The sequence below is a fragment of the Saccharomyces paradoxus genome, chromosome I, assembly GCF_002079055.1.
Source record: "Saccharomyces paradoxus chromosome I, complete sequence".
NCBI lineage: Eukaryota > Fungi > Ascomycota > Saccharomycetes > Saccharomycetales > Saccharomycetaceae > Saccharomyces > Saccharomyces paradoxus.
In genome coordinates, this window is record NC_047487.1 from 45,201 (window position 1) to 69,709 (window position 24,509).

The following is a 24,509-nucleotide window of genomic DNA, read 5'->3' on the forward strand; positions in this document are numbered from 1 at the left end:
ACTTAAGAATTATTGATGGATAGGTTGAAAAGTTTTGATCTCAATGACTCGTTTTCCTGTTCTAAGGCCTTGATCCGAGCTTCTGAAGCGTTTGCATCCAGCTTTCGTCTTTCTCTTTCGGATATCCATCTTCTTTGCAACTCCTCTATTCGTAAGCTCAGTTCTTTATTTGGAGCAGCCGCTGGTTCATCGTCCTGTTGATGTTGCTGCTCTGGAGTTTCCATGGCAATCAGCGAAGAGATATATGAATCTATTATGGATTCTAGTGCAGTCTCTATAAAAGTGTAAAGTGACTCTAGTTTGGGCTGAATCGTATTCAGGTTTTTCAGCACATTTGGTATTGATTTTATTGATTTCATCTTCCTGTCAAACTGGACTATAGAGCTTTCTTGTAAGATTTTCTGAAGGATACGGAAAACACTGTCAAGATGTAATAAAAGATTCTGATTGAACTTGATGAAATTGGTCTCATATTGGGATAGTATTAAATTTTGATTGTCCAAAGTATTCAATTGGTTTTTCAATTGATAATTCTCCAGATCTAATTTGTCTAATTGGTTTTGTATTATTTGGAATTCTTCTGATTTATCGATTTGAAGGTCATTAATTTGCTTTTCTAAGTCATTGATGTAGCTGTCCCAATTATTTTCTTTTAGTTTATTAATCTTTGTCTGAGTTTCCAGTTCTTTGGTTAAAACTTTCTCATTTTGTTCCATTCTACTAATATCTTTCTTCAACTTTTCTAAATTCTTTATCAAGGCAGATTGTGATTCGATCTTTTCCTTCAATTGAGATATCAAATGATCTTGTTTTTGTATGACCGAATTAGAGTTTTCTTCCAATTCTAAGGAATCCAGCAGATGAGATTGCTCATTTAGTTTGGACGCTATCATCTTCTCTAATTTTTGCGATTTTTCAAATTTTAGTCTAATGGAATTTATAAATTGATCATATTCCTTGTGTAAATTTTCAATCACAATCTCCAATTGAGTGTCCAAGGTTTTCTCGAAATGAGACTCGACGGTTGAAATGGGTAAGGAAGTACTGTTTGCCATTACATTCTCTGTATCAATTTGATTGTTATTGTCATGAATTTCATCATTCTGGAATCCACTATCAGCATCATCCTGCTCACTTGATAGCGAACCCTTGCTTTCGAAGTGTGATCTTGCAGGAGAAGACTGAGCCAGTGAACGGAATTCTTCCTCATCCTCTTTTGGTTCTGCTTGACCTTTGGAATGCAAAAAATCCTGCAAGAATTGCATGATGAATTTGGATAAAGTATCCATTTTTTCAAGTACGTAATCGGAGCTCAATTCTAAAGTTTCCTCCAGGCCTTCCCTCTCCTCTTTATCAAGAAGATGAGCATTTTCATCTTGCCCATCAAAATGCGTCAATATAAAGGACAGTAGATGGTTGATTGTATTTACTATACTTTCTGAATTTTCCAAATTCTCCTGAACAAATTGTAGTGTATCTTGGTACTCAGTCTCCCTCGTCTTCAAACTCTGTTTCAATTTGTTTATTTCGAGATTTAGACCTTCGATAATCGAATTTTTAAAGTCAGCGTCATTGGCCATTGATGGTGCATTGCCATCCTTATTGGAGATTCTGCGAATGTATTCATAGAGCACTTGGATCTTGATTTTGGCATTAGTCAATTCTTTCTCCAAATTTTTGACTTTGTTGGAATCGTTCCCCAGGCTGGGCTTCATGGGATCGTTATGAGATGACCTCGTGGTCACAGAGTCCCTGAACGATGGTATAGACATCCCAGAATCCATCGAGTTCGTGAACTCGCTGTCGTCATCGTCATCAATGTTGTCGTTATTACGGAGATACCTGCTACTAGGAATCCATCGACGTACCATGGCTGTAAATTTCTTTATGTTGTTTGCATGATTTTTTGATATCAGTGTTGCTAATGTGAAATTTCGCGATTCCAATTAAAATAATAAATACATATAAAAAGAATATACACAGAGGGAAACAAAAGTAAACTAAAAGTGATACTTACATGGGCTTTTTTTGGTTCCAAAATCGTTCATGAAGATGCCGGACCCTTCCCACTTGCCTTCTTAGTGGTCAATTGCAGGCCATGCCATCTGGAAATATCATCCTTCAAAATTCTGTTCACTAGCTGGTGCTGCTTGATGAGACTCAGTCCGTTGAACTTTTTGCTTGTTATGTTGATGGCAAACATGGACCCACAGCCACCGGAAACGTCTTGCACTTTACATACTTCAGGTTCCAGTTCCTGTTGTAGTTTATCCGTGATCATCTCCTCTTCCGGGGTCATTGCCATCTGCGTGGAGTACCAAAGCTTTGGACCCGTCAAGATCGTTGGCCACCGGGCATTCTTGACAGATATAGAACGTAGCATGGTCTGTGAGCGCTTCATTCCTGTGTTTTATCTTCCCTTTTCGCTTTTATGGTTCTTAGTGACCAAATAAAGAAACTTATATATGTTCCGGAATGACGAATCAAAAAGAGAGTAGAATCATTAGCAGGAAACGAGAGTGGAAAGAAAATAATGTTCAAGAGAGCAATGAGCACAGATGGTCCCGTGGCACGTACCATCCTGAAGAGACTGGAACGTGGTTTTCCAGATTACAAAAACTTTGCATTTGGCCTCTATAACGACTCTCACAAGCATAAGGGCCATGCTGGTGTGCAGGGGAATGTCTCTGCTGAGACACATTTCCGAATCGAGATGGTTAGTAAAAAGTTTGAGGGTCTAAAACTTCCACAACGCCATCGTATGGTTTATTCTCTCTTGCAAGACGAGATGGCGCAGACGAACGGTATCCATGCTTTACAATTATCACTAAAGACCCCACAGGAGTATGAGTCCAAGGCCAAATAGAATAAATAAGTGTACATGTTAAATATTTTGTTTTATTTCCCCTACATATATATATGTGTATTTACTTTACGTACGTATAAGGTTTAGTCATCATGAACCAGCGTCTTTTCGTACTGTTCTAAGGACATTAGACCCTCGACCTGTTCCACATTAACGCCTTCACCAAGCTTCATCTTGACTAGCCAGCCGTCACCCATAGGGTCTTCATTCACCACACCTGGATTTTCCTCGAGATTAGTGTTGATTTCCTCCACGGTACCATCGGCAGGCTGATAGATCTCAGAAGCTGATTTGACGGACTCGATGGACCCTAGCGACTCACCTTGGGCAATCTCGGTACCCACCTCTGGTAACTCAACATAGGTAGCGTCCCCGAGGGCATCAGTGGCGTACTTTGTAATTCCGACAAAGGCAGTCTGGTCCTGATGCACAGCTATCCACTCATGTTGGGCAGTGTATCTCACTGCTTGAGGCCCTTGGGATGAGTACAAGAATGGTAGTTTGTTCTTGTTCAGGGCATTGCTGGAGCTGTTTCTCAAAAACAACTTGCCCACGGTGGGCATGCGGGTGGTCCATAATCTAGTAGTGCGTAACATTGTCGATGTGGTATGTCTTTATGCAGACTTTCTACTTCCCATTACCAACTTGTTTGTTGGTCTGTATATATAGAAGAAGAGTTAGCGGAAGTGACTCCGCCGCTGAATGACTCCTTACGGAAGTGTCAAAATTGCGACGTCCCTATAGCACAGAATGATAGATAAAACATTGGTTCGCAAGTGAAGGCAGACGTATACATGCATATATAGTATAGTATATATAGTGAGAGTAGTCACTTTAGCCTGTCGAGCAGTGAATCGCACTGCTTGTGCAAGCCTTCATCTTCTTGCTTGAGTTGATGCAGCAGGTCGCGGACAGTGTCCTGCACTGGAGGTCTAAACATAATGAGAAACTTTAGCGTTTGAAAGCCAAGGGAACTTCTTGCCGGGTCCAGGCAGATAGGCTTCAGTGCCCCGAGATGGTCGCATTGAAGACTGGGCAGTTCGCTCATAAGTCTGATGAAGAATCGTCTGTGCTTGTTTTCAAGGAATGGACCCAGGGACTCGAGAACTCTCAAAGACCATTTTTTGTAGTTGGAAGGCTCTTGACGCTGCGAGGTTTGAAAGAACCATTCCTCGTTGAGCCATTCGATGATCAAACTGACGCGTTGTTCGAAATCTTGGATGAAGAAGCTAAGCAGTTCTTCACGAATTAGGTCACTGGCCTCTTGTGCTGCGATTCCTCTCGTAATCAGTCTGATCAAGACGTGTAGCCATGACGAGGAGTCGTCATCGTCCAGTAATATGGGGGAAGAAGATGAAGATTTTGCCGGAGTGATATCCTGGTGACTGGATAGTTCAAAGAGTTTGGTGGTCAGCCTGGAGAGGTACTTTAGTTTTTCATCCTGTGTCAATGAGTCAGGTTCAAAAGGAGGTGCGATCTCCTTTGTTGCAGAACTCGATCCGTTGGCCTCGCCTGAGTTTTCTTGGGCACTCTCCTCTTGTTGTAGCATCTTCTGCATTCGATCATCGTCTTCAGGTTCCTCGGGTTCCTCCGCTAGTTCCTCTGTTTCCCTTTTGATTTTCTTATTATCAGCCGCTGTGTCATCGACTCCAACTTCTTTGTCGTTGCTGCTGTCATCATCATCGTCCGATTTCCTCTTTGATGACGATGAGGACGGTACGGAATTGGCGTATGTGTTCATCAGATCTGTGTACCTTGAAGCAACGATGGACAATCCGGTGATCAATTTCGTAGTGTCCATTTGTAAGATGGCCTCTGTGGACAGCTTGATGAGCATGTCATTGGGAAGCTGGGTCACATCCTGATTGGAGTTCGAACTGTTCATCAACGAGTACACGGACGAGTAGGTGTTGTTGATCGGTTTGGGAGAGTTGTTGAAAAAAGTGCTTCCCTGATGTGAGGCCTTGTTGAGGGTGTATTTCTGCAATATTTTTAGTTGATCAAGCATGTTTTCAGTTGAAGACCCCATTGTAGGTGCAGAAACAGGCGTGGAAGTATTGGTGGACATGCCTAGAGTAGATTGTAACGCGGATAGTTGTCTTTTCCATAGCGAGATATACTTTAGTTTGTCCTGCCTGGACAGCGATTTTTTGCTATTGCCCTTGGAAGGGTCAAAGTTCAAAATTCCCTTGCTCTTGGTCTCCTCACCAATTACATGTAAAGTCTGAGAAATCTTGGTGAGCTTGGAGTAGATCGATGACCCTGATCCGGATGAGAGGGACTTGGTAATGATTTGATTTTTCAACCCAAATTGCACAAAATTCTTGTAGGCTCTTTCAACAAATCTCTTGGATAGCTTGTAATTCAGGTCAGATTTTCCCTCTAGGGGAAACTTGGCGTCCACGTTGAAACGCAACAGTCCGGAAAGAATTCTTATTGTTGTCTGCGGCCTTCTCTTGATGACGAAGGATAAGGAATTGATGATGCCGATGAAAACGGGCGAGATCATGTATTGTTCTTCGATTAGGTAGTTTAGCAGCATATCCAGGAGCCTCTTAGCCTCGCTCTCCAGGGCTGCTTTGTTCAACACAGGGTGGTTATCGGGGATGGTAGATGAATTAATCTCGTTGCCGCCGGAAGACTTGGTCTGTGACAACACGACCTCAGACATGAACTTGATAGTCGCTAATTTCACGCCGATATTCTGATCAATCTGCACTAGCCATTGCTCAACATCACTTTCGTCGTCAATGGTGGTACGTAAAGGATACGCAGTTCTCCAGTGCGAGAGCACGAACTTCTTCAGTATACACAGCTGATCAAACATTTCCTGGTTTGAAGTCTTAGCAACCAGATCCAACACCAGCGGGTATGAAGCGCACATAATAAGCACGATGTTCTTATACACTAGCACGTCCGTGGTGGACTGAGCCATAGCAAGAAGTAGTGGCAGATATTGAGCAGCAATAAACGGTCTCTCTGTATTCGCAATTGGCGAGTCCATCGACACTACGTCTAGAACCAACTGTGTGAAAAACTTGGCCAAAGGCAACTTCAGTTTGCTGAGGTTACCGTTGTGGTACATGGATGCCGTAGTCTCGAGCACCTTGGGCAGCATCTCCGTTGGATTATTGTGCATGGCCAGCGTCTTAGCCTGTAGCAATTGCTCCATCTCTGCAGATGACATTGCGCTGCTCAGTGATATTTATATGGTCACTGCTACGATTCGAGCATCTGTTCAGTTAAATACTAACGGTTAAAAGGTATTGAAGTATGGCAACTTTTCACATCTTTATCAAGTCACCTTATACGATTGGACATCAGAACGGCAATTTTCCATCAAATAAAAGAGGAAACCACGCCATTATGAAGGAAAGCAAGTTTTATTTCGTATAGATGCGGAGGAGGACAGTGATATAACACACATAGCTAGACACAATAGACATCATGAAGAGGTCCACGTTGCTGTCGTTGGACGCATTCGCTAAGACCGAAGAGGACGTACGAGTCCGCACCAGGGCCGGCGGGCTGATTACTCTATCGTGCATCCTGACCACGCTATTCCTGCTGGTTAACGAGTGGAGACAGTTCAACTCTGTGGTAACAAGACCACAATTGGTGGTGGACCGTGACCGACATGCGAAGCTGGAGCTTAATATGGACGTAACTTTCCCATCAATGCCGTGTGACCTGGTCAATCTCGATATCATGGATGACTCCGGAGAGTTGCAACTGGACATCCTTGACGCTGGGTTCACGATGACCAGGTTAGATGGTGAGGGCCGCCCCGTAGGAGATACCACTGAGTTACATGTGGGTGGGAACAGTGACGGTAACACGCCGGTTAATGACGATCCCAACTATTGTGGGCCATGTTACGGTGCCAAAGATCAGTCGCAGAATGAGAATCTGGCACAGGAAGACAAGGTGTGCTGCCAAGACTGTGATACAGTAAGATCTGCGTATCTGGAGAAAGGCTGGGCTTTTTTTGATGGGAAGAATGTCGAGCAGTGTGAAAGAGAGGGCTACGTAAGCAAGATCAACGAGCATTTGAATGAGGGCTGCAGGATCAAAGGATCTGCGCAGATTAATAGGATTCAGGGGAATCTTCACTTTGCCCCTGGAAAACCTTACCAGAATACATATGGACACTTTCATGATACTTCTTTGTACGAGAAGACCCCAAACCTGAACTTCAACCACATCATCAATCATTTGAGCTTTGGAAAGCCGATCCAGTCTCACCATAAGTTGCTAGATAATGATAAGCGCCACGGCGGTGCCATAGTTGCCACTTCTCCCTTGGACGGGCGCCAAGTGTTCCCGGACAGGGCTACGCAATTCCATCAGTTCTCGTATTTCGCTAAGATAGTTCCTACCAGATACGAGTACTTGGACAATGTCGTCATTGAGACCGCGCAGTTCAGCGCCACGTATCACTCCCGCCCTCTTATCGGTGGAAGGGACAAGGATCATCCAAACACACTTCACGCTAGGGGTGGTATTCCTGGCCTGTTCGTGTTCTTCGAAATGTCTCCATTGAAAGTCATCAATAAGGAACAGCACGGCCAAACTTGGTCCGGCTTCATCTTGAATTGTATCACCAGCATCGGTGGTGTCCTAGCTGTGGGCACCGTCATGGACAAGCTATTCTACAAGGCACAGAGATCTATCTGGGGAAAGAAGAGCCAGTAGAAAAGGCCATCATAAGGAGGGCCCTTTCTGTATACTACTACTACATAATATATAGTATAGAAATTGATATCATTACTTGTATACGTATCATATTGTACGAATAATCGCGAAGGACGACGCACTTGTGTGAAGAAGTGAAAACAGAAGCTTTAAAGCAGAAACAGAACAAGAATGTGATCATGGTAAGATTGCAGAAGAGCCATTGCTGTTACCATTTTATTGTTTAGCCCTACCAAGACCTGTCTGCTAGTCCAACCCGAGAGATCATGGCGATCCAAACCCGTTTTGCCTCGGGCACATCTTTATCCGATCTGAAACCCAAACCAAGTGCAACTTCCATTTCCATACCCATGCAAAACGTCATGAACAAGCCTGTCACTGAACAGGACTCACTTTTTCACATATGTGCCAACATCCGGAGAAGGCTGGAGGTGTTGCCTCAGCTCAAACCCTTTTTGCAATTGGCCTACCAGTCGAGCGAGGTCTTAAGTGAAAGACAATCTCTGCTGCTTTCCCAAAAGCAGCATCAGGAGCTGCTCAAGTCGAATGGCGCTAACCGAGACAGTAACGACATGGCACCCACTTTACGATCGAGTTCTATATCCACAGCCACCAGTCTCATGTCAATGGAAGGTATATCATATACGAGCTCGAATCCCTCGGTCAGCCCAAATATGGAGGACACTTTACTGACTTTTAGTATGGGTATTTTGCCCATTACCATGGATTGCGACCCTGTGACACAATTATCACAGTTGTTTCAACAAGGGGCACCGCTGTGTATACTCTTTAACTCTGTCAAACCGCAGTTCAAACTGCCAGTAATAGCTTCTGACGATTTGAAAGTCTGTAAAAAATCCATCTACGATTTCATATTGGGGTGCAAGAAGCATTTTGCATTTAATGATGAGGAACTTTTTACGATATCCGATGTCTTTGCCAACTCTACTTCACAACTAGTGAAAGTGCTAGAAGTGGTGGAAACGCTTATGAACTCCTGCCCTACTATTTTCCCCTCTAGGAGCAAAACACAACAAATTATGAATGCGGAAAACCAACATCAACATCAGCCTCAGCAGTTATCAAAGAAGCATAACGATTACGTTAAAATTATCAAGGAATTTGTTGCAACGGAAAGAAAATATGTTCATGACTTAGAAATTTTGGATAAATATAGACAGCAGTTATTGGACAGCAATCTAATAACGTCTGAAGAGTTGTATATGTTGTTTCCCAACTTGGGCGATGCTATAGATTTCCAAAGAAGATTCCTAATATCCTTGGAGATAAATGCTCTAGTGGAACCTTCCAAACAAAGAATCGGAGCCCTTTTCATGCATTCCAAGCATTTTTTCAAGCTATATGAACCTTGGTCCATTGGCCAAAATGCAGCCATCGAATTCCTCTCTTCAACTTTACACAAGATGAGAGTTGATGAATCACAGAAGTTCATAATTAACAATAAACTGGAATTACAGTCCTTCCTTTATAAACCCGTGCAAAGACTTTGTAGGTATCCCCTGTTGGTCAAAGAACTGCTGGCTGAATCGAGTGACGATAACAATACGAAAGAACTTGAAGCTGCTTTGGATATCTCCAAGAATATTGCAAGAAGTATCAATGAAAATCAAAGAAGAACAGAAAATCATCAAGTGGTGAAAAAACTTTATGGTAGGGTGGTGAATTGGAAGGGTTATAGAATCTCTAAGTTCGGTGAGTTATTATATTTCGATAAAGTGTTCATTTCAACAACGAACAGCTCCTCGGAACCTGAAAGAGAATTTGAGGTTTACCTTTTTGAAAAAATCATCATTCTTTTTTCAGAAGTGGTAACTAAGAAATCCACTTCATCGCTAATTCTTAAGAAGAAATCTTCAACCTCAGCATCAATGTCCGCCTCGAATATAACGGACAACAATGGCAGCCCTCACCACAATTACCATAAGAGGCATAGCAATAGTAGTACCAGTAATAATATCCATTTATCTTCGTCATCAGCAGCGGCGATAATACATTCCAGTAGCAATAGCAGTGACACCAATTCGAACAACTCGTCATCATCCTCACTATTCAAGCTATCCGCTAACGAACCTAAACTGGATTTAAGAGGTAGAATTATGATAATGAATTTGAACCAAATAATACCGCAAAATAACAGGTCATTAAATATAACATGGGAATCCATAAAAGAGCAAGGTAATTTTCTTCTGAAGTTTAAAAATGAGGAAACAAGAGATAATTGGTCATCGTGTTTACAACAATTGATCCATGATTTGAAGAATGAACAGTTTAAAGCAAGGCATCACTCGACAACATCGACGACCTCATCTACAGCTAAATCATCTTCATTAATGTCACCTACGTCAACTATGAATACGCCAAATCATCACAACAGCCGCCAGACACACGATAGTATGGCTTCTTTCTCCAGTTCTCATATGAAAAGGGTTTCGGATGTCTTACCTAAACGGAGAACCACTTCATCGAGTTTCGAAAGTGAGATTAAATCCATCTCAGAAAACTTCAAAAATTCTATTCCAGAATCTTCCATACTCTTCAGGATATCGTATAATAACAACAGTACTAGTACTACTAGTAGCGAGATTTTCACACTTCTAGTAGAAAAAGTTTGGAATTTTGACGATTTGATAGTGGCAATCAATTCCAAGATTTCGAATACACATAATAACACTGTTCCGCCAATCACCAAGATCAAATATCAAGATGAAGATGGGGATTTTGTTGTGTTAGGCAGCGATGAAGATTGGAATGTTGCTAAAGAAATGTTGGCAGAAAACAATGAGAAATTCTTGAATATTCGTTTGTATTGATAAATAGAGCAAGTACAGCAAACATTAAGTAATTCAAGAAAAAACCTTAGATAGAGAAGAGCAGATGTTGAAGTTATATCCATTATATTCGATCGACACTTAATATTAAAATATTTATGTGGAGGGTGAGAAAAAATGTATAATATGATTAAAGAAATAAAGAGAGGAACGATAATAATACGTCTAGATCGCTTTTTAGGTGGTGTGTTTTTATAATTTTTTTTTTTTTTTTTGGTAATTCTATGCAAATGTAATATAAGTATTTAGAAAAATAATGAGTCCTGTGAAAATAAAAAGAAAAAAAGATCATCAATGTATGTTAACATATTTGCTTTGCGTATTTTAATTTAGTTGTTGTTAAATGCATTTTTTGTCGTTTCAGCGAGTTTTCTTGAGGTTGCTACTATCATTAAAATCACAATCCACAGAGGAAGTCGATCTCTTTTTCAGTTGTGTTGGGGCGGCGCATGGGTGAGCATTGGTCATGGGCCTGACAGGGAATAATCTTTTTGAACGCACAGATAAATTTTGTAGTAATTTTCTATTTGACATAAGAGATGGTGTGGTAGGAGTTAGTGGACTTGGCCAAAAGATGCTTGAATTTTGTGGGATGCTCAGTGACCTTTTAAAAGAGTTTTGAGTAGAAGAGAACGAACCTGAATGTGAATGGTGTGATGCAGAGTCTGGGGTCGTCATTGAACTTGAAGTCTTGTAAGGAGAATTGAATGGAGATGGAGAGGAGGAAGATGACGTTGGAGTGAAAGCAAAGGGTGGAGAAATGTTCTCTTTGGTTAACCTTCTTAAATGAGTGTGATCCGAGAAGTAGTCTGTAGCTGCAGATGAAACCGTGGCGCTCTTGGGAGTAGTAGCATTGGAGTAAACACAAGTCAATGAATCGTAGTCAAAGGACTGAGAAAAGATGTTAGTATACATGGTTTCCAATTCCTGTGAACGGTAGAATTCTTCCAGTTTCAATTGAATACAATAGTTTTGTAATGCGTCCAAGAGAGACTTTGCTAAAGAGGTCTTATTGTTGTTCAAATATTTTGATTTGAAACTGGAGGGGAAAGAATCTTGGTCCATTGCTACATCCAATAATGTATTAGAAATTTCTGATAATTTGATATCTAGATCTTCGCCGTCTTCCTCCAAAGCCAGATTGAAATTTTCCCAAACATTTGAATTATAGTAGTTCAAAGATAATTTGATGAGGTTAATTGCACCCAGTGCAATTAGTGAACGATCATATTTAAATGATAATTCGAGATTGAAGGAAGCTAACTCGCACAACATAATGGCGCCCAATTTGATCTCGTTGATGTTAAAAGAGGGGCCCTGAGAAGAGGACGATTTATTAATAGCAGTACCAGCAGCGTTATTTAATAAGGCCAGTTTCTGTTGAATGAAAGCTTCCAAAGGGGCAGAAAGGACAACGCCAGGCGACAACGGGGACGTGGATTGGAACAAAAAGATGTCGATGTAGGAGTCGAATGTTGCCGATTGACAGATGGACCAATCGAGTGATTTGAAAAGATGCATTTCCATAGTTGTGAATTGCTTTATGGAATATTGATTGCAACACAAGTTTTGCAAGACTTTCAAAGTGGCCATTCTATTCTTGGAATCCCAAAATTTGGACGAAATCCAAAGCGCGGTCAAGGACAAAAGCTGATAGTTGTAACTCTTGATGATAAACCGCGAGGAATACTTGTCCAAGATAGTGAAAGTAAGGAACAAAGTCGAGGTAGATAGATTGAGTCTCGTGTGACAGTACATGATGAAGTCAAAGATCAAGAAACGCATCTTTGGGTTAACCTGCGGCTGAGAGGTAAAGTTGGTCAGGTTATACAGCGGCCTTTCTGTGTGGGAGAGCCGAAAATAATGGTCCAATTGATCATTGTTGTACTCGCTAATGGCTGAGTGATGTGCTTGTAACTCCCTTTTCACGAGATTAGGGTTTTTAGACTTTGCACTAGCAATGGCCCGCCTCTTTTGCAAGAGCAAGGGCAAATTTGGACACGAGGCAGCGCTGGCAGCAGCAGTGGCGGTGGAAGTGCCTGTAGCGGTAGCATAGCTTGCATTAGCGTATCTAATTATGGTATCTTTCAATATGGCCATGGTACAGAAAGCGTATCAAATGAGTGTCTTGAACGAGAGTAAAAAGGAAATGCAATGGAATGTAAGAAATGCTATGGGTCAGAAAAGAAATGCAGAGGAGATAAACCGAATGAGGAAATGCAATGGATACGTTGAGTTGGAAGTGGGAGCTTGTGACTGGGATTCGAGTGGATGCTTGCTTCTGATGCTAGTATAGAGAAAAAAGAGGGAGAAAAGAAAAGAGAAATAGAAAAAGGTTGGTTTAAGTCAGCAGAGGAGACTATTCGGGCAATTCGTTTCCTAATAAGTATAATCCTCTTTCCTCAGAAATCCATTTGACTGGCAGACTCACTAGTAGAAGAAAAACAAGAAAGAAATTGTGTGAAAGTACACTATACAAGAAAATGTTTAAGAAGAAGATTAAATGCTCGAGGGAAGTGCAGATATACAAATTATAAATAGGTAAGAGGAAGAAAAAAAAAGATGAGGGCAAAAAACTAAGGCCAAATATGGAAATGTGGCAGAGGAACAGCAATCCGATAGTAATTATGCAACTTGATCATTACAGTGAGAACAGGCTTGGTAATTTCTTTTTCTTGCCTGATAATTTTTCACTTTTTCTTTTTTTTTTCTTCAAAGTGCACAATTTAGGGTTTGAGCACAGCGTTTAGTTGCGACACTTCCCCAGGAGGAAAATCGGCCACTTTTGCTGGGGGAGGGAAGAAGGGGGGAAGAGCTTAGAAAGCCCTATCGCAATGAGAGGGACTGATCCATATCAGCATACTTTTGGTATCATCACGGTGGCAGAATTGAGATAGTGAATGAGTTAGCTGTTTTACAGGCCAAGTGCCCAAACGAGACGAATGGCGACATTTGCCCGTCAAGAAAACCCGCCGAATTTTTTCCTAAATTGGTAAAACAGCCATGCACCGCAGCACGTCGACGAGTTCATATTTCCGATTTGGGAAATTTCCCAAATCGGAAATATGACCCGTGCGGGCGTCTCTGTCAGCCCCGTGGTCGCGAGCACAGAAGGTGCCGTACCCCTGGGGGTAGTTTTTTACCGCCGTGGCACACGATAAAGGTGCAACTTCTGATAATCGAAGTGAATAATTAAATGAAAACTAAAATTGATTGTGGCTGCTCTAGGACATTATTTTTTACTTGGCTATTTACACGTACTTACGCTGGCTGTATATCATTTAAGGGGCCGAGGACGAAGAGGGCGGACCCGAGATCATCCGGTCTAAGAAACGGGTCATCCGGTCCTTAGCACTGTCTACACTATCTAGGGCAGGACGGACATCCACGTGGAAAGTAGGCATTCCGTTTTCGTCGTCAGGCCCTCCGTAGAAATCCAATATGTATCTAACTTCTTTGAAGGCTGGAGGTTGTTGCTCCGCTTTACGCTCGCCTCGGAGTACAATCCAGTCGTGCCTGTCGAAAGGCAGTTCTTGGCTGAAGTGGGAAGGGAACAGGAGGCCGCACAGGTGCATCCAACGGGCGCGAGGACTCAAGACGCCCGGTTTTCCCATGAATTTCAATAGCTTAGGTTGCACATGGCTCTCATCTGTGTGCGGTTTTTCCCATTCGAGCACTTCCTGCCAGCACCCTTCATTTAGAAAATTGTGGACCTGCACCATAGACTCGACTGCATCCTCGGCGACTTCGCCGCTATCGCTAATCTTGCCCTTTCTAACCATAGCATTGTACATCTGCTGTGGAGAAGGATACTCCCAGAACTCGTTACTGTCTGGACTCTTGGGTATGCTGGAGATAGTCCGATCAACGGGCAAGTCCATCTTTTGGCCAGGCTGTTTGGATGCAGCCAACTCTGGCATATTGTTCAGCGGGTTTATTCTGTCTTCATCTCCTTGCATAACAGGGCACTCGGAAGGTGGTGGTGACGACGACGACGACGACTCGTGCATGACTGGACACCCTGACATGGATGTTGCTGCTGCCCCACCAACATTTTTACCCGTATTTTTTTGATCTGCCCAAAACCAACCCATTTTTTGTAGTTTGTACTATATTTGTTTTGCTTTATGTGCGCTATTCGTATGCTATCTATTAGCTGCCTATCTCATTTTTCTTGGTATTTGCTTTTAAAGACGAGAAATTTTTTGATTATCATTTCCCGATGAAAAGAAAAAAAGGGAAAAATCGATAAAAAGAGCCAAGTAGAGAGAACAAAATAGAAAATGAAGTGGGGGCGAAAACATCCCATGCCGCGCGAGAGATATTTTAATATTTCCGTACTTCACAATATGTGCGGCGCTATCATACGTAACTTTTTTTTTTCTTTAAACACGTAATTCGGTCACACTTTTCACAGTGTTGCAAAAACGTCTTAATAGAGTGGTTGGTGCTGTATAATGCAACTTGTTTCCCCTCGAAAGCATTATTGATTATTTTGTTTGAACCTGTTGCATTGTTGTATGGCTGTATTGCCACTGGCGTTTTCTTTTAGGCACCTAATATTAAGCGCTACTAAGCCACCCTCACCGTAAAGTACTTTTCTTAGTTGCATGCTTATTGAGATTGGCCATACATTATGAGGACTCTAGAGGACCGATATGATACACACCAAAAACATAGGCACCGGCGATTAGATCAAAGGCCCGGATAGCGAAAAAGCGAATAGAAAAAAAAGAAAAAGGAAAGAAATTGTCCTGGTGAGCGTTGGTGACGATTTCTCATGACTTCCGTTAGGGTTATTACCGAAGTTTATCAACATTGGAGTAGGTTCGTTTACTACTTCCACATGTAGAGTAAATTAAAGGTACTATGGGCGAGAGAACTCACAGATTGCATGACCGTCCGGTAAAGACGAAGGAACCTTTTTCTTTTTCTATATATTATTTCTCATTCTCGGGGAAATTTTGTATCTAAACATAAATAAGTGAAGCAGGATAAAAAAAGTAAATGCCCATCTGGGGAATAAGAGGAAAACCGAGGAAAACCGAGGAAAACCTCTATCCCGGCTTATAGAGACAAATAACAATTTCCTTGCGGATACAGATGGGCAACTTTAACTCTTTCCGCGTATAAAACAAGATATTTTCGCTCGGGTGCGTTGCATGAAGAATAACTAAGTCTTTTTCTCCGGATACAAGAAGAGTTGAAATGAATAAGTTTGGTCGGAAATACCAGCTTCGCCTCCCCTGTTCATAACAATCCCACTTCAATAATTTGAAAAGGTTTATTTCCGTAACTATTTAAGATGACTTGAGGTGCTGGTACTCTGAAGCTTGGCCTCCGTATAAAGCAATATGTGAAAAAGTTAACTTATTTTTTGTTCTAATTTTTCATTATTGGACTTGATCCAAATGTAAATAAATAATTCTCAACCGAAAAATGAAAAAAAAAAATAGCCGCCGCGACCCCGGATCGTCGGTTGTGACACCGTCAGGGTAGCGCCTTTTCCAAATTTTAAAACTAAAAAAAAAGGAAGTGAATAGCTAATTTTTCCGGCACGAAGATTTTCGCTACCCGAAAGTTTTTCCGGTAGGGCGGATGGAAAAGGAAAGATCAATGAGAAAAAACATACACCCACACATCGGGCTTCCACAATTTCGGCTCTATTGTTTTCCCATCTCGCGCAACGGCGGGATTCCTCTATGGCGTGTGATGTGCGTATCTGTTACTTCATCCAGAAACTGGCACTCGACATAACTCTGCCACGTGGGTCGTTTTGCTATTGACGTATTGGGAAATTTCCATAGTAGAACTCAACATGGTAGCTACGTAAAAGTGTCCCGTACCGTCACAAAGTGTTCTTCTGCTAATCTTTCTCCTTTCGTTAAACTCAGTTGAGTTGAGTGAGTGCTTTTGTTCAAAGGATCTTAGCTAAATGCATATTTTTTTTCTTGGTAATGAATGCTTGTGATGTCTTCCAAGTTATTTCCTTTCCTTCCCATGATGCTAGGTACCTTTAGTGTCTTCCTGAAAAAAAAAAGGCTCGCCATCAAAACAGTATTCGTTGGCTTTTTTTTTCTGAATTATAAATACTCTTTAGTAACTTTTCATTTTCAAGAACCTCTTTTTTCCGGTTATATATGGCTTTAAAAGATGCTTTCAATATTCTATTTTGTATATAATCTTTTTCACATTTCGGTTTTTACTCTTGGCTTGTTTATTATTCTCTATTGATTCTGTTTACAAGATACCAATCAAAACAAATAAAACATCATCACAATGTCTAGATTAGAAAGATTGACCTCATTAAACGTTGTTGCTGGTTCCGACTTGAGAAGAACCTCCATCATTGGTACCATCGGTCCAAAGACCAACAACCCAGAAACCTTGGTTGCTTTGAGAAAGGCTGGTTTGAACATTGTTCGTATGAACTTCTCTCACGGTTCTTACGAATACCACAAGTCTGTCATTGACAACGCCAGAAAGTCCGAAGAATTGTACCCAGGTAGACCATTGGCTATTGCTTTGGACACCAAGGGTCCAGAAATCAGAACTGGTACCACCACCAACGATGTTGACTACCCAATCCCACCAAACCACGAAATGATCTTCACCACTGATGACAAGTACGCCAAGGCTTGTGACGACAAGATTATGTACGTTGACTACAAGAACATCACCAAGGTCATCTCTGCTGGTAGAATCATCTACGTTGATGATGGTGTTTTGTCTTTCCAAGTTTTGGAAGTCGTTGACGACAAGACTTTGAAGGTCAAGGCCTTGAACGCCGGTAAGATCTGTTCCCACAAGGGTGTCAACTTACCAGGTACCGATGTCGATTTGCCAGCTTTGTCTGAAAAGGACAAGGAAGATTTGAGATTCGGTGTCAGAAACGGTGTCCACATGGTCTTCGCTTCTTTCATCAGAACCGCCAACGATGTTTTGACCATCAGAGAAGTCTTGGGTGAACAAGGTAAGGACGTCAAGATCATTGTCAAGATTGAAAACCAACAAGGTGTTAACAACTTTGACGACATCTTGAAGGTCACTGACGGTGTTATGGTTGCCAGAGGTGACTTGGGTATTGAAATCCCAGCTCCAGAAGTCTTGGCTGTTCAAAAGAAATTGATCGCTAAGTCTAACTTGGCCGGTAAGCCAGTTATCTGTGCTACCCAAATGTTGGAATCCATGACTTACAACCCAAGACCAACCAGAGCTGAAGTTTCCGATGTCGGTAACGCTATCTTGGATGGTGCTGACTGTGTTATGTTGTCCGGTGAAACCGCCAAGGGTAACTACCCAATCAACGCCGTTACCACCATGGCTGAAACCGCTGTCATTGCTGAACAAGCTATTGCTTACTTGCCAAACTACGATGACATGAGAAACTGTACTCCAAAGCCAACCTCCACCACTGAAACCGTTGCTGCCTCCGCTGTCGCTGCTGTTTTCGAACAAAAGGCCAAGGCCATCATTGTCTTGTCCACTTCCGGTACCACCCCAAGATTGGTTTCCAAGTACAGACCAAACTGTCCAATCATCTTGGTTACCAGATGCCCAAGAGCTGCTAGATTCTCTCACTTGTACAGAGGTGTCTTCCCATTCGTCTTCGAAAAGGAAGCTGTCTCTGACTGGACTGAAGATGTTGAAGCCCGTATCAACTTCGGTATTGAAAAGGCTAAGGAATTCGGTATCTTGAAGAACGGTGACACTTTCGTCTCCATTCAAGGTTTCAAGGCCGGTGCTGGTCACTCCAACACTTTGCAAGTCTCTACCGTTTAAAAAAAGAATCATGATTGAATGAAGATATTATTTTTTTGTTGAATTTTATATTTTAAATTTTATATAAAGACATGGTTTTTCTTTTTAACTCAAATAAAGATTTATAAGTTACTTAAATAACATACATTTTATAAGGTATTCTATAAAAAAGAGTATTATGTTATTACTAACGCTTTGTTTTCAATTATTATCGTAAAGATGAGGCGTCACCGTTTATGAGTGGGAATTCGCATACAGTCAAGATTCGCTAGACTTCTTCACCATCCCAAGATAATCTTTTCTTAAAATTAGTCCCTCTAATCTTATCATGGTTATCATGGCGACAGGAGAAGGCGCCAAAAATCATAAGAAATTCAAAAATAAACTCAGGTCTCATACAATTAAGTCGGGAGATTATACATAGGTACATAAATGCAGATACCAGTGGCCTATCTTCAGCCTTTGGGACCTTCGTTTGGTAGTTTACTCTATTTTTTATTAAAAATGACGCGGGCAGATTTAATTAGTGTCCTATTTTTATTCGCGTTTCAAGATTTCAGAGGGTTGATCCTCTTATCATAGAAAGGATAAGTGCTAATCTGTACTATTCTTCTAGCCATCCATTATTTTTCCTTTTTATAACGTCATCACTTATTTACATAATGTATTTCGAAGAAACTTGATTAGATGGCAGAGAACTGCAGTTGCTTATATAATCAGTGAGATAGTGCCAATAAATACGCAAAAAAGTTAAAGAAAATAATAGGTGGTATGGATATGGAAGTCAGAGATTCAAGCGTTGTAGATGACCTAAATTTACAGAAACTGGATAGCAATGTTTTTTTCGGACCCTGTGAGATATTAACACAACCTATTCTCTTACAATACGAGAATATCAAGTTCATCATAGGTGTTAACATAAGTACTGAAAAGATAGCGTCGTTTTATACTCAGTATTTCCGGAATTCCAATTCGGTAATTGTGAATCTTTGTTCACCAACCACAGCAGCAACAAAGAAGCCCACCATTGGTTTGTATATACAGAATAACACAATTCTACTACAGAAATTAGTGGGACAGTACTTACAAATGGGCAAAAAGATAAAGACATCTCTAACACAAGCACGAACGGACACAATCCAATCACTGCCACAGTTTTGTAATTCGAATGTCCTCAGTGACGAGCCGTTGGTACTGTACCAAGCATTCAACGATCTGTTGGTGCTTTTTAAATCATTTAGTCATTTTGGAAATATCTTGGTTGTATCATCACACTCGTATGATTGCGTACTTTTCAAATTTCTTATATCTAGGGTGATGACCTATTACCCAATTGCGACCATTCGAGATTCTATGCAATATATGAAAGCAATCCTGAACATATCCATTAGTGCATCCGATGAGCTTGATATTCTGAATGATAAAGAATTGCAGGAATTTGGCCAAACCCAGGAAAATTTAAAGCGTAGACAGACGAGCTCAGCTAAGAGGAGATGTGGCAATTTACCTGAAAATTCTACTATGGATAACAAAATTATTATGGGTACGACAAAGCGAGGTCACTTTTAAAGAGCCCTCGATTGTATAATATTTACAACTATTACGACTGTTTTTTATTCATTATGTAGATATAATTAAATGTTATAGATATTCTATACACAAACGGTGAAAGAAAAACAGCGAAAAAAATAACCGATACCCCCTTTTCGAATACAAATGCTTGTATATTCGATTATGAATTATTTTTTTGTCTTTTCTCATATTATTTTTTCTGTTCGAGAATCATTTCTTCAAGATGGTAACAACATCTTCGTCTTCCAAGATGTGATTCAACCCCACGTATTGAGGTTGATGCTTGACACTGCTACCGTAAACCAAGGCGTTTCTGAAGTCATCCACTAAAGATTTATGAATTTGGTTACAGAAATCCTTGACGCTACAGCGGTCTGACCTTAGTACCACAGGGTCAGTGAAATCCGGTATTTGGCCCTTTGGTTTAGTGTAAATACGGACTAAGTTTAATCTATCCCACATGACTTGCAACAGTTCGTCCAAGTTCCAATCTTGACCGGACGAAATGGGCACCGCATTGGGAATTCTGTACAGCAACTCCAACTCTTCTATTGACAGAGAATCAATCTTATTTAAGACATAGACGGCAGGCATGTATCTTCTTGATGAAGCTTCCAAAACGTCAATCAAATCATCCACAGTGGCATCACATCTGAAAGCAATCTCAGCACTATTTATTCTATATTCACTCATAACAGCTCTAATTTCGTCATTCCCCAAATGGGTCATTGGAACTGTGTTTGTGATGGAAATACCACCTTTCTCTTTTTTCTTAATCAAGATATCTGGTGGAGTTTTATTCAGACGGATCCCGACCCCTTCCAGTTCCTTCTCAATGATTTGCTTATGATGTAATGGTTTGTTCACATCCAGGATGATAAATAATAAGTTACAAGTTCTTGCCACGGCAATGACTTGCTTACCTCTACCTCTACCATCTTTAGCACCGTCAATGATACCCGGTAAATCCAACATTTGGATCTTGGCACCTTTATAACGAATGACACCAGGAACGGTGACCAAAGTGGTAAACTCGTACTCAGCTGCTTCAGATTCAGTACCAGTCAACTTGGACAGTAATGTCGATTTCCCTACCGACGGGAACCCGACAAACCCCACACTGGCTACACCGGTCCTTGCCACATCAAAACCAATACCAGCACCACCACCGCTCCCAGATGCAGCACTGGTCAACAGTTCTCTTCTCAGTTTGGCCAGCTTGGCCTTTAGTTGACCCAAATGAAAAGATGTGGCCTTATTCTTTTGGGTACGGGCCATTTCATCCTCGATAGCTTTAATTTTTTCAACTGTAGTAGACATTCTTGCTTGATCGATAACACCACACTTGCGCTTCCTGCATCTAGCTTCAAATACTTCTCACCATTGCGCCCTCATTACACAGTAATATCCCATCTTAAAAGTGGAAAACTCTTATAGCTCATCGATGAAAAAACGGGCCCTCGTCGTTTGTGATGTGAAAAATTTTTCAAGCTTTAAGCCCATAGAAAGCAAGACATCTTGCACTAGAATAAGTGGCAAAGGTTGACTTTGAAGTGGAAAGAAGGGCAGTCAGGAACATCAGACAAGTGAGAGATGGCGAAAAAGAGTAAAAAGAACCAACAGAACTACTGGGATGAGGACTTCGAAGAAGATGCCGCCCAGGGCGAAGAAATCGGTGCCACACCAACTCCGAATCCAGAAAGTAGCGTAAGTGCAGATGATGCTTCCAAAGAGGCCAGTGCAAGTGCTGAAGGTGCTGAGGCCATTGAAAGTGATTTCATGTCTACTTTGAAGCAATCGAAGAAGAAGCAGGAGAAGAAGGTTATCGAAGAGAAGAAGGATGGTAAGCCTGTACTGAAGTCCAAGAAGGAAAAGGAAAAGGAAAAAAAGGAAAAGGAAAAACAGAAGAAGAAAGAACAAGCTGCCAGGAAGAAAGCCCAACAGCAGGCTCAAAAGGAAAAGAACAAGGAGCTGAACAAACAGAATGTCGAAAAAGCTGCTGCTGAAAAAGCTGCCGCTGATAAGTCCCAGAAATCCGATGACAAGCCAAGTGCTAGCACTAAGAAGCCAGCTAAGAAAGTGCCTGCCGGTCTGGCTGCTTTGAGACGTCAATTAGAATTGAAGAAACAACTTGAAGAACAAGAGAAGTTGGAAAGGGAGGAAGAAGAAAGATTAGAAAAAGAAGAAGAGGAAAGATTGGCTAACGAAGAGAAAATGAAAGAAGAAGCCAGGGCTGCTAAGAAAGAAAAAGAGAAGGCAAAGCGTGAAAAACTAAAAGCTGAAGGTAAGCTATTGACCAGAAAGCAAAAAGAAGAAAAGAAACTATTGGAGAGAAGACGTGCCGCTTTATTGTCTTCTGGCAATGTCAAAGTTGCTGGTTTGGCTAAAAAGGATGGAGAAGAAATTAAACCAAAGAAGGTTGTCTACAGTAAGAAGAAGAAGAGAACAACTCAGGAAAGTGCTTCCGAAAGCACCAAATCTGAGTCGAAGACCGATTTGGAAGTGGTATCTGACGAACTCAAAGAATCTGAAGATGTTTTGATTGACGATTGGGAAAACTTGGCTCTTGGTGATGATGATGACGAAGAGGTAACCAACGAAGAAACCCAGGAATCCACCGCAAACCACGAAAATGAGGACCAAAATCAAGATGATGAAGAAGAAGAGGAAGAAGAAGAAGAAAGAGGTCAAGTGGAGGAAGTTATCAGAAGCACTCCAGCAGAAACTCCAACCTCATCCAGTACTTCTCCAAACAAAAAGGATCTACGTTCCCCAATTTGTTGTATTTTGGGTCATGTCGATACTGGTAAGACTAAATTATTAGACAAAATTAGACAAACTAACGTTCAAGGTGGTGAGGCTGGTGGTATCACCCAACAAATTGGTGCCACATATTTCCCCATCGACGCTATTAAGGCCAAAACTAGAGTTATGGCTGAGTATGAAAAACAAACCTTTGATGTCCCAGGTCTTTTGGTTATTGATACCCCAGGTCACGAATCTTTCTCTAACTTACGTTCAAGAGGTTCCTCATTGTGTAATATCGCCATTTTGGTTATCGACATTATGCATGGTCTGGAACAACAAACCATTGAATCTATCAAGCTGCTGAGAGATAGAAAGGCTCCATTTATTGTTGCCTTAAACAAAATTGATAGACTATATGACTGGAAAGCCATTCCAAACAATTCATTCAGAGACTCCTTTGCAAAGCAATCCAGAGCCGTTCAAGAGGAATTCCAATCTAGGTACTCTAAGATTCAATTAGAATTATCTGAACAAGGTTTGAATTCAGAATTGTATTTCCAAAACAAAAACATGTCTAAATATGTTTCCATTGTGCCAACATCCGCCGTCACTGGTGAGGGTGTTCCAGATTTATTGTGGTTGCTGTTAGAATTGACCCAAAAGAGAATGTCCAAGCAATTGATGTATTTATCTCACGTGGAAGCCACCATTTTGGAAGTGAAAGTCGTAGAAGGTTTCGGTACCACAATTGATGTTATCTTGTCCAACGGTTACTTGAGAGAAGGTGACCGTATTGTACTGTGCGGTATGAATGGTCCAATCGTAACGAATATCAGAGCTTTATTAACGCCACAACCGTTACGTGAGTTACGTTTGAAGTCTGAATATGTTCACCACAAGGAAGTTAAAGCTGCTTTAGGTGTCAAGATTGCTGCCAATGATTTGGAAAAGGCCGTTTCCGGTTCTAGGCTATTAGTTGTCGGTCCGGATGATGACGAAGATGAATTGATGGACGACGTCATGGACGATTTGACTGGTTTGTTGGACTCCGTTGACACAACTGGTAAAGGTGTTGTTGTCCAGGCATCCACTTTGGGTTCTTTGGAAGCCTTATTGGATTTCTTGAAAGACATGAAAATTCCTGTGATGTCCATCGGGTTGGGCCCAGTGTACAAACGTGACGTTATGAAAGCTTCTACAATGTTGGAAAAGGCACCAGAATATGCCGTTATGCTGTGCTTTGATGTTAAAGTGGATAAGGAAGCAGAGCAATACGCTGAACAAGAAGGTATCAAGATCTTCAATGCGGACATTATCTATCATTTATTCGATTCATTTACAGCATACCAGGAGAAACTATTGGAAGAACGTCGTAAAGATTTCCTAGACTACGCTATTTTCCCATGTGTCTTACAGACCTTACAAATCATTAACAAACGTGGTCCAATGATTATTGGTGTAGACGTTTTGGAAGGTACTCTGCGTGTGGGGACTCCTATTTGCGCTGTAAAAACCGACCCTACTACAAAGGAAAGACAAACTTTGATATTGGGTAAAGTCATCTCTTTAGAAATCAACCATCAACCTGTTCAAGAAGTCAAGAAGGGTCAAACTGCCGCTGGTGTTGCCGTCCGTCTAGAAGATCCCTCCGGTCAACAACCTATCTGGGGTCGTCATGTTGACGAAAATGATACATTATACTCCATGATTTCAAGAAGATCTATTGACACTTTGAAGGATAAAGCCTTCAGGGACCAAGTTGCTAGATCCGATTGGCTGTTGTTGAAGAAGTTGAAGGTCGTTTTTGGCATCGAATGAGCATGGCAATCACCAACTTGTCAACCCACATCACATTTTACAAAATTTAATGAATTAAATAGGTAATGTATATAAAAAATGTGAACCTTTGTGTATTAGTTTTCAATTCTATCTTATTTTTTATTGCCCTCTATTTCATTCTTTCATCTTGCTGTTTTCAGATTTCGAAATTTTTATTGTACGCGTAAACAAAAAAGGTA

At 41.2% G+C, this 24,509-nt stretch overlaps 13 protein-coding genes across 13 annotated transcripts; 6 read left to right on the forward strand and 7 right to left on the reverse strand.

The window, feature by feature from the left end:
• Nucleotides 1–2: 2 nt before the first annotated feature.
• On the reverse strand, nucleotides 3–1,871 carry SPC72 (gamma-tubulin complex subunit SPC72; the record flags this gene model as incomplete). The annotated part of the gene is made up of 1 exon (XM_033908534.1): nucleotides 3–1,871. One exon carries the CDS (start codon nucleotides 1,869–1,871, stop codon nucleotides 3–5), a length of 1,869 nt encoding a protein of 622 aa, XP_033764425.1.
• A 173-nt stretch (nucleotides 1,872–2,044) lies between these two features.
• On the reverse strand, nucleotides 2,045–2,401 carry BOL3 (Bol3p; the record flags this gene model as incomplete). The annotated part of the gene is made up of 1 exon (XM_033908535.1): nucleotides 2,045–2,401. One exon carries the CDS (start codon nucleotides 2,399–2,401, stop codon nucleotides 2,045–2,047), a length of 357 nt encoding a protein of 118 aa, XP_033764426.1.
• Nucleotides 2,402–2,533: 132 nt separating this feature from the next.
• On the forward strand, nucleotides 2,534–2,866 carry BOL1 (Bol1p; the record flags this gene model as incomplete). The annotated part of the gene is made up of 1 exon (XM_033908536.1): nucleotides 2,534–2,866. One exon carries the CDS (start codon nucleotides 2,534–2,536, stop codon nucleotides 2,864–2,866), a length of 333 nt encoding a protein of 110 aa, XP_033764427.1.
• An 83-nt stretch (nucleotides 2,867–2,949) lies between these two features.
• Nucleotides 2,950–3,462, reverse strand: GCV3 (glycine decarboxylase subunit H; the record flags this gene model as incomplete). The annotated part of the gene is made up of 1 exon (XM_033908537.1): nucleotides 2,950–3,462. The coding sequence occupies one exon, from the start codon at nucleotides 3,460–3,462 to the stop codon at nucleotides 2,950–2,952; it is 513 nt and encodes a 170-aa protein (XP_033764428.1).
• A 233-nt stretch (nucleotides 3,463–3,695) lies between these two features.
• PTA1 (RNA-processing protein PTA1) lies at nucleotides 3,696–6,053 on the reverse strand (the record flags this gene model as incomplete). Its single annotated transcript, XM_033908538.1, has 1 exon — nucleotides 3,696–6,053. The coding sequence occupies one exon, from the start codon at nucleotides 6,051–6,053 to the stop codon at nucleotides 3,696–3,698; it is 2,358 nt and encodes a 785-aa protein (XP_033764429.1).
• Nucleotides 6,054–6,313: 260 nt separating this feature from the next.
• Nucleotides 6,314–7,561, forward strand: ERV46 (retrograde cargo receptor ERV46; the record flags this gene model as incomplete). The annotated part of the gene is made up of 1 exon (XM_033908539.1): nucleotides 6,314–7,561. One exon carries the CDS (start codon nucleotides 6,314–6,316, stop codon nucleotides 7,559–7,561), a length of 1,248 nt encoding a protein of 415 aa, XP_033764430.1.
• Nucleotides 7,562–7,827: 266 nt separating this feature from the next.
• Nucleotides 7,828–10,392, forward strand: CDC24 (Rho family guanine nucleotide exchange factor CDC24; the record flags this gene model as incomplete). Its single annotated transcript, XM_033908540.1, has 1 exon — nucleotides 7,828–10,392. The coding sequence occupies one exon, from the start codon at nucleotides 7,828–7,830 to the stop codon at nucleotides 10,390–10,392; it is 2,565 nt and encodes an 854-aa protein (XP_033764431.1).
• Nucleotides 10,393–10,770: 378 nt separating this feature from the next.
• CLN3 (cyclin CLN3) lies at nucleotides 10,771–12,510 on the reverse strand (the record flags this gene model as incomplete). Its single annotated transcript, XM_033908541.1, has 1 exon — nucleotides 10,771–12,510. One exon carries the CDS (start codon nucleotides 12,508–12,510, stop codon nucleotides 10,771–10,773), a length of 1,740 nt encoding a protein of 579 aa, XP_033764432.1.
• A 1,181-nt stretch (nucleotides 12,511–13,691) lies between these two features.
• Nucleotides 13,692–14,504, reverse strand: CYC3 (holocytochrome c synthase CYC3; the record flags this gene model as incomplete). The annotated part of the gene is made up of 1 exon (XM_033908542.1): nucleotides 13,692–14,504. One exon carries the CDS (start codon nucleotides 14,502–14,504, stop codon nucleotides 13,692–13,694), a length of 813 nt encoding a protein of 270 aa, XP_033764433.1.
• A 2,185-nt stretch (nucleotides 14,505–16,689) lies between these two features.
• CDC19 (pyruvate kinase CDC19) lies at nucleotides 16,690–18,192 on the forward strand (the record flags this gene model as incomplete). The annotated part of the gene is made up of 1 exon (XM_033908543.1): nucleotides 16,690–18,192. One exon carries the CDS (start codon nucleotides 16,690–16,692, stop codon nucleotides 18,190–18,192), a length of 1,503 nt encoding a protein of 500 aa, XP_033764434.1.
• Nucleotides 18,193–18,942: 750 nt separating this feature from the next.
• Nucleotides 18,943–19,740, forward strand: SPAR_A00270 (uncharacterized protein; the record flags this gene model as incomplete). Its single annotated transcript, XM_033908544.1, has 1 exon — nucleotides 18,943–19,740. The coding sequence occupies one exon, from the start codon at nucleotides 18,943–18,945 to the stop codon at nucleotides 19,738–19,740; it is 798 nt and encodes a 265-aa protein (XP_033764435.1).
• A 213-nt stretch (nucleotides 19,741–19,953) lies between these two features.
• On the reverse strand, nucleotides 19,954–21,063 carry RBG1 (GTP-binding protein RBG1; the record flags this gene model as incomplete). Its single annotated transcript, XM_033908545.1, has 1 exon — nucleotides 19,954–21,063. The coding sequence occupies one exon, from the start codon at nucleotides 21,061–21,063 to the stop codon at nucleotides 19,954–19,956; it is 1,110 nt and encodes a 369-aa protein (XP_033764436.1).
• A 273-nt stretch (nucleotides 21,064–21,336) lies between these two features.
• FUN12 (translation initiation factor eIF5B) lies at nucleotides 21,337–24,309 on the forward strand (the record flags this gene model as incomplete). The annotated part of the gene is made up of 1 exon (XM_033908546.1): nucleotides 21,337–24,309. The coding sequence occupies one exon, from the start codon at nucleotides 21,337–21,339 to the stop codon at nucleotides 24,307–24,309; it is 2,973 nt and encodes a 990-aa protein (XP_033764437.1).
• Nucleotides 24,310–24,509: the final 200 nt, after the last annotated feature.